Genomic DNA, 12,908 nt, shown 5'->3' with positions numbered 1-12,908 from the left:
TAAAGTCCATGGGACAGCTATGGAGCCATTCCATCTCAACAAGGCCCCGATGTGGTGAGAAGGATTGGAGAATCTATGCTGCAGCAGATTCTCTGGCTTTACCACTGACCTCCCTCAGATCACCCATATCCTGCCCCTACCTGTGTGCTGCTGAACAGGGAGTCTCTTCAGAGCTGGGCTACATAAAATGCAGATGTGAACGCCTTACAGAACCCCCAATACAGACCCCTCCCTTCTGAGTATCACTGCACTGGGTCCACTGCCTGAGGGGGCCTTGACAACTGCGGAGGCAGTTGCTTGATTTTCCCCTAAGAGGACAAATCAGGTACGATCCACATTGTGGATATGAGAGGTCCTGAATGTATTATGTGTCCCCAGAATCTGGTAGTCATAAAAGATTGGCCGGGTTTGAAAGACTTAATCACTCACTATGTGCTATATCACTAGGCAAGGAGACCCCAAGGGAAAGAGATAGCAAAGAGAGGAATGTTTAACCCCACATAGGGAGAGGAAGGGGAGGAGGATCTCACAGTCCTGGGGCAGAGGAAGGGGGAAGTCAACGGAGAAGAATAGGAAGAGGGAACCCCACAGTGTAGAAAAGAGGAAATTACAACCTCACTGTGTGTGGCAGAGGAAGTGGGGAAAGCTCCTTGGGAGCAGGAAGGAGGACCCCTATATAGGAGAGAGCAAGGGAATACATAACTAATCAATGAAAGGCAGTGTGATCCAGAGGACATCCACTCAGGAGACTTGGGTTCTCTTTCCAGCTCTGCTACTGGCCTGCTGGGTGACCTTGGATAAGTCACTTCCTCCCTCCATGCCTCAGTTTCCTCTCCCATCCCCTGTTTGTTTGAAGTGGAAGCTCTTCAGGACCGTAACTGTCTCTTACTATGTGTGTGTACAGTGCCTAGCACAATTTGGGGTCTCTAGGTGCTACTCTAACACAAATAATAATAATAACCAGTAGTGCAAGTACAGTGGTATGGTCCAGTATGCCATAGCTGGTACGGCGTACTGGAAAGAGAAAAGAGGAGCCCGCCCCCTGCCCTTCCATGGAGCTGTGTCTCCTCTGTCTGTACAGCAGCCCTACCAGAGGACAAGGCTTGAGGGGCAATAGCTGGGTAAGAGAATGTAGGATTTCTTGGTGTTTTGGTCTCCTAGAAGAGCAGATATTTAAGAACAGTGTGAAAACTATATCAGGTTTAAGAGCTTGATAATAAAGATACTTTAACAAAACAAATAAAAGCAATCAGAGTTCACCGGAACCATTATCTCCCACTCACACAGCCCTCCACACCCACAATCTTCTAGTGGTTTGGTGCTTAACCCCAACCCCCCAGCTTATCTGGAGAATCATCCCTGGAAAATATTTTCCAGTGTTGGCTACTATGTTATGTAATAGTATCGCTGTTTTGATTTTTATCCCTTCTGTCCCTCTGCTAACCTAGTCTCATATGTTGTTGGTCTCTCTCAATGCAGCTGTGCAGTGGGCTGATAATCTGAATGATTTTTCCACAATAGCCATCCAGTGGGCTGGATGGCTGTTCCATATAACTCATCTTCCACTGCTTTGCCCCTTCCTCCCAGACCAATTATATTATATTTACTACTAATTATTATTTTTATCTTTCAGATGGAACCATTTTTTCCTTGGTCTGAGATGTTTCCTCTGCACCAATCTGCTTTATCACACCTTCCTTCCTTCCAGCCTAATTTACAGGAACAGACACCCCTGGTGCCAGAGAACACAGGTGCAGTGATCTACACGGTGCCTGGCAATGCACTGTTTATTTGAAGTTACTCATTATTATTGTTGATTTGGAAATACAACCTTTTTGATACACAGCATTACAAGCCAACAGATTTTCCAGAAACTACTTTACAATGTTTGTTATGCCTCACAGAGATCAAAATATCATGGTTATAGGCAGAATTTCCAACACTACGCCAGATTCATTAAAAGGATAATGGCCCAATGAGTAGATATTTTTTGCATCACAATATTTATTTAAAAATCTTTCCTTCCCTTGCTAACACCTGAATTATCATGCTATTGACGTACTTATCTAAAAATTGGCTGGTGTGGCTCTACACGTTTGAAAACACATTAGCTCCTCAGCAAGACAGACCCAGCACTTCACTTTGGAAGTTTTCCAACACTTTTTAGGAAAATTTTAACATTCAGGAGGACTGGACGGCTTAGAGGACTGTTAATGGGATACAGAGTCTTGAAGTTATCAATTCAAATCATGGTGGGAAGTGAGTGGAAGTTGTTACAGTCCGAAATCTGTTTGATGGCCTACATTTTTGATCCGCGTCTCGTCCCCAATGGACAATTCAGCTAGCACCAAAAAAACCAAACCAACAACCCACCATTACAACTGGCTCAGCTCCTTTGTTGGAAGGCTCGGCAGACAAGTCAAAGACTGAATCAGCCTCAAGCTTAAATTGTCCTCTCATCTCTAGTGCTAGTCCCTCAGCATCACTGATGAGATACATTGACAGCATTGCATGAGGAATTTTGCACTTACTGCTACCCATGCTGCAAATGTTCTTTAGCAGAACAGAGTCTCCAGATCTAATACTTTACTGAGTATTAAGTTAACACAGAAATATTTATTATAGATTAGACTACAATTAAGAGTCTGCATTATGTCTTAATTTTCTTACATTTGTGCATTGGGACATTATTAGGAAGTAAGTGCTCCATCATTCAAAATGATACATTGGACCCACTGATCAGGAAAAGGATTTGAGGAATATTGTGGAAGAGTCATTGAAATGATTATTTAAGTGCACATCATTGTCAAGAAGCCTGGTCTATACTTGAAATTAGCACCATTCAAGCCATCAATAGCCAGCAAATGTTGTAGCTGCTGTAGTACAAACCCCTACTGTAGACATCGCAAGCCATGATTTGCACCAGTAGATCTTATCCTGCTTTAAACTAAGAAAGCTTCATCAATGTAAATCACAGCTTTCCTTGTCTATAATAGGGGTTCACACCAGCCCAGCTATGCAAGTTGTTGGCCACTGATGGCTTGAATCAAGGGCTAGTACTCATCATAGATAAGGCCCATGTCTAGTTATGTTACAAACCATTTCTTTTGTTTTAATCTGATTTTCTTTTTATTCTCATCCTGTTCCTGCAAAACCCCCAATGAAGTGAAAGGTGAAACAACCTTCCACCTCTATGAAGAAGGAGTAAAGCAAGTGTGTCTGAAGTGCATTCCACTCAAGATCCTCAATCAAAAGCACATGGACTAAGGAGCCCTCTCCCATAAGGTATGTCACTTGCAGGCCTGCAGAGTGACTGACACATAGGAAATACCTAGAATGGCCTAACTCTATTCCTACCACTATTCCAGTGATATATAGGGGCCAGAAACTTGACAGAAACGCCACCCAAGAAATACCCCCTGCATAAGTGGAGAAAAGCCGCCAGAATGACTCTACACCACCCTCTCTTGCAGTCCCCAGCATCAGAGGCATATTGGGGGAGGATGGTGGCATGGCTGAAGTACACCACACTCTGACTATCTCAGCTGTGGAAAACCCATGATGGCAGTTAGTGGTGAGTATAAGTTACAGCAGCCCTGAAGGTGCTCCAGCTTATGCTAGGAGTAACATTGCAAAGGTGGCTTAAAGCCAACTTGATTCCTTTCCCCATACCCTCATTCCTGTGCTGAGCATAGCTTGGCCAAAATGAGGAATCTGGCCCAATAGGTCAGATTCACCCTCGTGTAAGTCCACTGACTATTATACCAGGAATTAATGTGGCCCTGTAGGTCTATATGATTGCAACAGGCCAAGTTTAGAATGACAAGGCAGCAGCAGGCAAGAAATTTTATAAAAGCAATCTCTTTGGTTTGAAGGCACAGGCCTTCAAACGCTGTTCAACTGAGCAAAACTTCAGTAGATTCATGAGAGAAGCTCTTCGGCAGTCCTGACTTTGGCACAGTTATCCTGTAGCGACTCCATACATTTCTGACACCTAACAACAGATAAACACATTGACAACCACAGGGTTGATTGAAGGGGAAAGAAGCTGTTTTGCAGGCAAAAGAAAATGTACTTAGATTTCTAAGGCTATTTGAAAGAATGCCAGAAAAGTACTTGATTTCGGCATTCTTAAGCTCCTTATGATGGTGCAGCAAGTGGTCTTTCCACATGTGATGATGTATTTCAAGACAAGAGTTTCTTCAAGATTTTCCAAGCCTGCAGGCTCCTGATCCTTTTTCAAATTACAGAAATGACAGTATACCAGGGAGAATTGTGATTAGTCTAAACTCTCCACAGCTGTGAAAGACAAATGTAAAAATTCCACTAAAGAATCCACTTTTGGACTAAATTTACCTACATGACACCAACTCCTAACCAAGGGACTACTTAAAAGAGCTGGAGCAGGATCAATGCGATTCAATTGCTTCCATAGCATCAACCACGGGGAGGCTCACAACTGTTCTACCCAACACATCTCCCAGCAGTGCTGTCATTATAAGCTGGTTGTATTCAAAGAGTCCAGAGATGTGTGGGAAGGAAAATGGAGCTCTGAAATAAAAGCTTAAGTACAAGGGAATTCAAAGACGACTTGCAATTCATTACTCGTAGTACCAGGAGAATTATAAAACACCTTGTAACCCAGAGGCTTTGCCTGGAGCTGTTAAGGACTGTAGCCCTCACTTCATCACAGGCTGACAAATTTTGAAAAGCGCTTGCAAGAGAAGCCAGCAATGAGCTTTTTGTCAACTTGCTAGAAAAGACAGCACCGCTTATTTTATTTCTTTCTCTTTTTCTCTAAATTGCTTCCTTGAGTTACCAATCAAACATAACATACAGCGTTCAACTCCATCATTTTTCTTAATGTGTTACAACTGAGAAAACTGGCCTTGTTCCAACATGAAACATTTGACCTTCCATGTGTGTTTGAAGATGGAGGAACATACAGCACATGTTGAGAGACCAGTGATTCACATCACGTACATTTGCCTGGATTTATTAATAAAGAAATAGGCAATATTCCATTTTTACAGGAAGCGCTTCAAAAATATGATAAAAACAGTACAAAAATCCCCCAGCTGTTTAAGATCTCTTCTAAAAAACTATTTAAAAATAAATAAATTACATGTGTTTAAGGGGGTACCATCAATTCAAAATTTACCAATTTCTAAAATTATATTATAAGTACTATCAGGTAGTTAAACTCTCCCAGATTACCTCTGCCAATTTCATAGAATCATAGGATTGGAAGGGACCTCGAGAGGTCATCTAGTCCAGTCCCCTGCACTTATGGCAGAACCATCTCTGACAGGTGTTTGTCTAACCTGCTCTTAAAAATCTCCAGTGGTGGAGATTCCACAACCCCCCTAGGCAATTTATTCCAGTGCTTACCTACTTTGTAGGATTTTAGCATCACATTTTTAAGCCTCCATTACAGTCGTCAATCCTGGAGCTGCTAGGCGTTGGTCTGGTCCCCAGAGTAAGCCACAAAGTCTGTATCAGCATCAGGGGAACAGGTGGCTGCTGTGGGGTCACAGCCATACCCCTTATAGCAAATACAAGGAGGAGGTTGACATAGGAACTGCACTGGTGGTTATGTACCACCAGAAGACTCCTCTACTAAGTGGAGTATACTACCATTTTGCACTAGTGGACCATGGTAACTTGGCCAGAGCAAGGCTATGAATCTGGCCATGAATTTTCAAAATGCTGAGATTTTCACTCAAAAACATAGCTGTTTTTTTAAAGAGATCAGGCCCATTTTCATCCCAAAGTGGTTCTATTCCAAGTGAAACCTCACAGGTTTTTAGCGAAATTGGTCCATTTTCTCAAAATTGCAACATGTGAAAAGCTCACATTTTTTAGTTTAAAAGGACTGATATATAAAATACTGAACTGTACTATTCATTTTATATGATTCATTTTGCCTCTAAATGGAGACATACCCCAAAAGCTACTCAGTCATACTGCTCTAAAGCACCATGGGCAGAACTTATAGCCACAAAGATGCAACTTATATTTTAATCTTCCTGCTTTTGTCCATAACTATAAAAGGCATTTGATTCTAAAAGTTTGTAATTATAATAATTGGTGCTCACCTGCTGGTCATACTTCTTCCTCTGTCAAATGCCATTTTTTGAGGATGCCATGTTTTGCAGATGAGAGTGAGTGAATGAGAACTAGTTGGGGGCCTGCAGCCCTGGGAAGCAAAAATGTGGGTTTGGCCCAAACGCTCTCCCTCACTTCCTAGCACATCACTTGGGTGCATACAACAAAATAATGAACGTCTTGAGAGCTGACCACCCACATGGATGATTAAATTATTCTTACCTTCATGAAGATGATGATCTCCCATTTAAGCACTGAGTTGGCCTATCACCATTTAGCTTTGTAATGAGATCACACCCATGAGCTTTCCCCATGTCCCAATCACATCATGCTGTCCTGTGACCAAGGTGGGATGGCTACTATTGTGTAAAATGTTGGGGTGGACCCCAAAATCCTAAGCAATTAGTTAAAGGTAAAACAAACAGGAATGTCCATTTCCAGACTGATATCTCATAAAAGGAGGCAGCAGATTGTACTATGGAAAGAGAGATGGGGATACAAACTCATTTCCTAAAGGCTGAGTAGTGGAAAGAGAGGTAAGAGGGCTAGAAAATCACACCACTAACAAAGGGAGGGTGGAATACAGTGAGTAGATCAAAGCTTCTCTCAGCAGGGAGTATTTTTTTTCTTCAATAAACCATTCCCTTCCAACCTCCCAATGAAGCAAGTCAGCTAGAGATGTGTGCTGTGGAAAAGGGGGGCTTATACAGACCAGGGAAGACCCTTTAAGAGGCTCTTTACGGAACAGGTCGCATAGCACTTCCAGCACTGTTTTTGCAGAAGACCTGCTGTGTACTGGGAACCAGCTGGGGAAAGGGGTTTAAGGCGTCATGGATGCAGCAACAGTTCCAAGCCTCTCCACTGTGCCCCAAAGATAATTTCATGGCCGCGCCCGGGAACCATCTGGGGAAAGGGGTTTAAGGCGTCGTGGATGCAGCAACAGTTCCAAGCCTCTCTACTGTGCCCCAAAGATAATTTCATGGCCGCCCCCGGAGGGACTTTATTCCTCCCCACCCTTCCAGTTATCTAACTGATGGACTCTCCCAGTGTGACAATGCAGTTCTGGCGGAACCCAACTGAGAGTGCCAACTCAGGACAAATTGCTCAAACAGGGCAGTTACAGCCCAAGGCTGGGGTTTTTTCCACCTCGAAGGCAAACCAAACCAGCCAGACTAAGAGGACTTCAGTCTCACCCCACTGGCTAACCGCAAGTCTCACAAGCAATCTCCTTAGACACTCCAGTTTCCCAGTATTACCACTAGTGCCACTCGTTATGGGGACAAATGGTTATGAAAACCAATACCCAAGTAAAAGAAAAAGGTTCTCCTGATCCCAAAGGACCAAGCCCCAGACCCAGGTCAATATACAAATCAGATCTTACCCACAAATCACGCTGTTGCCAAGCCTTTAGAATCTAAAATCTAAAGGTTTATTCATAAAAGGAAAAAGATAGACATGAGAGTTAGAATTGGTTAAATGGAATCAATTACATACAGTAATGGCAAAGTTCTTGGTTCAGGCTTGCAGCAGCAATAGAATAAACTGCAGGTTCAAATCAAGACTCTGGAATACATCCCCCGCTGGGATGGGTCCTCAGTCCTTTGTTCAAAGCTTCAGCTTGTAGCAAAGTTCCTCCAGAGGTATGAAGCAGGATTGAAGACAAGATGGAGATGAAGCATCAGCCTTATAAAGTCTTTTCCAGGTGTAAGAACACCTTTGTTCTTATTGTGGAAAATTACAGCAAAATGGAGTCTGGAGTCACATGGGCAAGTTCCTGCATACCTTGCTGAGTCTCAAGGCATAATTGCCTTCTCTCAATGGGTCCATTGTATAAGCTGATGGTCCTTAATGGGCCATCAAGCAGGCTAGGCAGAGCTAACACCAGTTTGTCTGGGATGTCACCCAGCAGCATAGCATAAGTTTGAAATACAGACAGTATAGAGCCAATATTCATAACTTCAACTACAAAATTGATACACACATATAGACAGCATAATCATAACCAGTAAACCATAACCTTGTCTTAGACACCCCATTTGACCCCCTTTATACAAGATTTGGGTGCCACTACAGGACCTTGGTTGCAACAATGATCTATATTGTCCCAGATTATATCAATAACATCACACCCAGGATGGAATTTTCTCTTCCTTGTGGAATCCTTCATCTCTAGTGAGGCAGCACACCAGTACTCAGCAAGTTGGGTTTGGGACCCTAGCTGAGTTGAAGCTAAGTGGGGATTCTCAGGGTGAGCCTTTCACATGTCCTCTCCCTGCTTACTTTCCCAGAAAGCCCATTTCAGATTCCTCCACCACCGGTTGTTCTATCTTGGATTCCTACTAACAGCAGTATGTGGAATGAAGTGCCCATTCTCAGCCTGAAATACCAAAAGGCACATACCAGTTAAGCTGCTACAGATGGTAGCTGTAGCTCTATCCTATTTGGTAGAAGAAAAGATTCACCCAGAAGAAGGGAAAGCAACTCCCCAAGAAGGAAGGCCTTTCGTGCTCTTTTATTACTTCCCTCATCATGTTCACATACCATACAGAGCTCCTGTTTTCCTCATATAAACCCAGGATTATTCAGTGTGGGTCTCTGGCCCCCTTTAGCGGCGTGTCAATGAAATGGAATTGACTGGCCTTCCATTTTGGCCTGCTCTTCTCCCAGCCAGCACAACTCTGCAGCTATCACACTCTTGCTGTCCTGCTCCCCTGGATCCCTATGCTACTGCAGCCTCCCCATCCCCAAAGCCGTGATAGCCTGTAGGTAATTGTCCAGTCATGAGGGTAGAGAGAGCTGTGGCACTGGCAGCATCCCTGGTGGCAGGAGTCTGTTATGAAAAGTGATATTAACAAACATACAAGTATCACTCTTCACAGCAGGCTTATTCAGCCCCGGCAAGCCTGGGGACAAATTAAACCCTGGATGGGGAGGTCGGGGGAGACAGTGGAGGGGTCAGAGCCTGAAGCCGTGTGGCTGGAGCCTGGGGTCTGCCACTGTGCATCCAGAGCCCAGGACTGGAGCCCGAAGCCCCACATCCAGAGCTAGCCTCCCGGTCACCCCAGGGCTGAAGCCCAAAGCCTGAGCCCTGGGAAGGTGGGGAACTCACCAGGTGCCTGCTCCTACAGCGTTGTGCCCCCGGTGTTTCCAGAGGGGGCCTGGGCCCCACTGCTGGTGGCAGCCCCAGCAATCAACACCAAGGCGGTGCATCCAAGAGCAAGAGAGAGGGGGAAGGGCTGCTGCTTTGCTCCCTCCCCCCTATCATAGCCCAGGAGGTTGTGGCCACAAGAAAAGCCCCTGGTGGACACAGTGGCCTCATTTGAGAAATGCTGGCCTAGGAGCTGGACATGCTAGCTGCTTCCGGGAGCCAGGGTTGTCAGGGAGCCTGCCTTAGCCCCGCTGTGCCGCCGACCGGGAGCCGCCTGAGGTAAGCGCTGTCTGGCTGGAGCCCACACCCTGAAACCCTCCAACACTCCAGCCCAAGCCCCCTTATGTACCCAAACTCCTTCCTGGAGCCTGCACCCCACACTGCGCACCCCCCCTCCGCACCCCAACCCTAGCCCTGAGCCCCCTCCTGGACCCAAACTCCCTCCCAGAGCCCACACCCTCTCCCGCACCCCAAACACCTGCCCCAGCCCTGAGCCCTCCTGCACTCCAAGTCCCTCATCACAAGCCCCACCCCAGAGCCCACACCCCCAGCCGGAACCGCACCCCCTCTGGCACGCCAACCCCCTGCCTCAACCCTGAGCCCGCCCCCCCGTACTCCAAACCCTTTGGCTCCGGCCTGGAGCCCACTCCTGTACCCCAAACCCCTCATCCCCAGCCCCACCCCAGAGCCCATATCCCCAGCCCTCACCCCTGTCCCAGCCTGGAGCCCCCTCCGTCACCCTGAACCCCTCATTTCTGGCCCCACCCTGGAGCCTGCACCTGCAGCTGGAGCTTTCACCACCTCCAACACTCCAACCCCCTTCCCCATCCCAGTGAAAGTGAGTGAGGGTGGGGGAGAGTGAGCGACAGAGGGAGGGGGGGAAGGGGCCTCAGAGAAGGGGCGGTTCCTCGGGAAAGGAGTGGGGCTAGGGTGTTGGGATTTGTGGGATTAGAAAGTTGGTAACCCTAGATCCAGCACTGCTGCCTGTCCAAATGTACCTCACTGGGCCCACTTTCCTTGTCCCCACATGCTTTAGCCAATGGCCATCTCCAGGGAAAGGGAGACCTGCAGTCCTCATACACCATTTTCCCCTCAATGAACTAGCCAGGAGACTTCCCGGCAAGGCCTACAACTTGCCACCTCCCAAGGCTGTCTTGGATGGGGTGGATTTGGTGGTCCTGTCCCCCTTAGAGAGCATTGGATCCAGTGTGACAAGTGCACCTACGGAAAAAAAAAACACGTTTGTATGCACAAATGGGGCTTGTGGGTGTAAAAATATGGGCATGACAGGTGCAGCTGCAAAAAGAAAAATACCTGTGTAGGTGCAAACAGCTTTGCAGGTGGCAAAAATGTACCTTTGATGGGCGCAGCTGCAAAAAAAACTTCTGTGGGTGCAAGCAGCCTTATGGGGGGGCAAGAAAGTGATTAGCTGCGAAGACAGGCTTTTGTGGGTCATGCCCATAGCTAATAATCTGGCAGTCATAGTGTTGAACCTGCAGGGACCACTGATTAACAAATAAATCAATGAAATAAACAACAATTACATTACAGACCATACACAATATAGTTCTTTTAAAGGCTTGCCCCAATGGAGCAAAGTGATCCAAGAACCAGAACGAATCCAACCATTGCAGAAAGGCGCTGAGGTAGGTATTGACTATGCTTCTTATCGTGCTGCACCAACCTCAATCACTACAAGTAGTCGTGGCCGAGTGGTTAAGGCGATGGACTAGAAATCCATTGGGGTCTCCCCGCGCAGGTTCGAATCCTGCCGACTACGAGCCGACGGTAATTTTTGGCGGGGGCCCCTGTAGCTTTCCGTGTTTGTGCGGGTAACGCGGCGGCGGTCCGGGGATGTTTTATTAGTTTGCAGGAGAGGAGGGGCGGCAGCCGTGCCCCCGACGCTCGAAGCCTTTCCGCGGAGGCGCGCCCAGCCCGTGCCCCCCCCCCGTGGCGCGCGTCCCCGCGGGCTCTTTGGCAACCGCCGACGGCGCGGCCCGGCCCGGCGATGGCGGAGGATCTGGACTCGCTGTTGGACGAAGTGGAGACCAAGTTCTGCCGCCTACAGGCGCAGGGGGCGGTCGGGAAGCGAGACCGCGGCGGAGGCGAGGAGGTGGCCGGGGAGAGGGACAGGTTAGCGGCGGGAGGGGGTGCGCCGCGCTCTGGGGTGCCCGGTGCGGCCTCCCGGACCCGCCGTGCAGGCCCAGGGCTCCGTCCCTGCCTTGGGCGTCGTGTGTGTCCCCTACAGCCTCCCCCTCCCCGGGGCGCCGCGCGTGCCCGCGGTCCCTAGGGCCTCCCCCCTCCCCGGGGCGCCGCGCGTGCCCGCGGTCCCTAGGGCTTCCCCCCTCCCCGGGGCGCCGCGCGTGCCTGCGGCCCTAGGGCTTCCCCCCTCCCCGGGGCGCCGCGCGTGTCCGCGGTCCCTAGGGCCTCCCCCCTCCCCGGGGCGCCGCGCGTGTCCGCGGTCCCTAGGGCCTCCCCCCTCCCCGGGGCGCCGCGCGTGTCCGCGGTCCCTAGGGCCTCCCCCTCCCCGGGGTGCCGCGCGTGCCTGTATCCCCTGCGGCCTCCCCCTCCCCGGGGTGGTAAAAGTCCGGGCAACATCACAGTGGGGGACCGGGGCTCAGGCAGGCTCCCTGCTTGCCCTGGCTCCGTGCAGCTCCCGGAAGTGCCCGTCGGATCCCTGCAGCCCCGAGGTTCATGGGCAGCCAGGGAAGCTCTGTGCGCAGCCCCTGCCCTAAGAGCCGGCTCCGCAACTCCCATTGGCTGAGAACCGTAACCACTAGGACCTGCCGGGGCAATGTCTGTGGGCACATGGGCAGCATCCAGAGCCTCCCTGGCCATGCGTGCACCTAGGGGTCGCAGGGACCTGGCAGCCGCTTCCTGAGAGCCGCGGTAAGTGCTGCCGGGACCCCACACCTCATCCCGTACCCCAACCCTCTGCCCCAGCCTGGAGTCCCCTCCAGCAACCCAAATTCCATCCCGGAAGCCCGTATCCCCTCCCGCATCCCTGAGCCCCTTCCCACACCCAAACTCCCTCCTGGAGCCTGAACCCCAAACCCCTCATCCCTGGCCCCACCCCAAAGCCCATACCCCAGCTGGAACCCTCACCCTCCTGAAGCCGCCTCCTGCACCCCAAATCCCTCATCCCCGGCCCCACCCCAGAGTCTGCACCCCCAACTGGAGCCCTCACCCCCCATGCACCCCACCCTCCTGCCCCAGCCCAGCAGCGTCTCCTGCACCCTGAACCCCTCATTTCTGCCCCCCCCCGAGCCCACACTCCCAGCCCAGAACCCATACCTCCCCTGCACCCCAACCCTCTTCCCCGGGGCAGAAGAGGAAAGACAAGCTTCAATTTGTCTCTAAAAGTACCAGGACTAAAAATACTCCATTCCATGATTTTGCAAGTACTCTGGTGCCCTCCCTTAACACATAAGTTGGAGTGTGATGCTAACCACTAGTAAAGATAGTGGTATCTTAGGGCTAGTCTTCACTTACCGGCTGGTCCGGAGGCACGCAATCGATGTTCTGGGATCGGTTTATCGCGTCTGGTTAAGACGCGATAAATCGATCCCGGATCGATCCCGGAAGTGCCCACAATCGGCGCCGGTACTCCAGCTCTCCGAGAGGAGTACACGGCGTCGACGGGGGGAGACTT

General features: G+C 49.3%; 1 protein-coding gene and 1 non-coding gene across 3 annotated transcripts in view; both read left to right on the top strand.

Annotated features, from left to right (window-relative positions):
* The first annotated feature begins 10,954 nt into the window (after nt 1-10,954).
* TRNAS-AGA (transfer RNA serine (anticodon AGA)) lies at nt 10,955-11,036 on the top strand. The gene has a single exon. It is a non-coding gene; the product is annotated as a tRNA-Ser (tRNA).
* Nucleotides 11,037-11,103: 67 nt separating this feature from the next.
* CFAP418 (cilia and flagella associated protein 418) overlaps nt 11,104-12,908 on the top strand; it is an 18,884-nt gene continuing 17,079 nt past the window's right edge. The window contains exon 1 of one of the 2 annotated variants that reach the window (XM_042845093.2): nt 11,104-11,389. In XM_042845093.2, the coding sequence (XP_042701027.2) occupies nt 11,265-11,389 (125 nt within the window). In that variant the 5' untranslated portion in view covers nt 11,104-11,264. The remainder of the gene's footprint in view (nt 11,390-12,908) is intronic. The other variant, XM_005291613.5, reaches the window with a different exon arrangement.

The sequence above is a fragment of the Chrysemys picta genome, chromosome 2 (genome assembly GCF_011386835.1).
Source record: "Chrysemys picta bellii isolate R12L10 chromosome 2, ASM1138683v2, whole genome shotgun sequence".
Lineage (NCBI taxonomy): Eukaryota > Metazoa > Chordata > Testudines > Emydidae > Chrysemys > Chrysemys picta.
The sequence above is the reverse complement of the archived record's forward strand: the minus strand, read 5'-3'. Positions and strand labels throughout refer to the sequence as shown.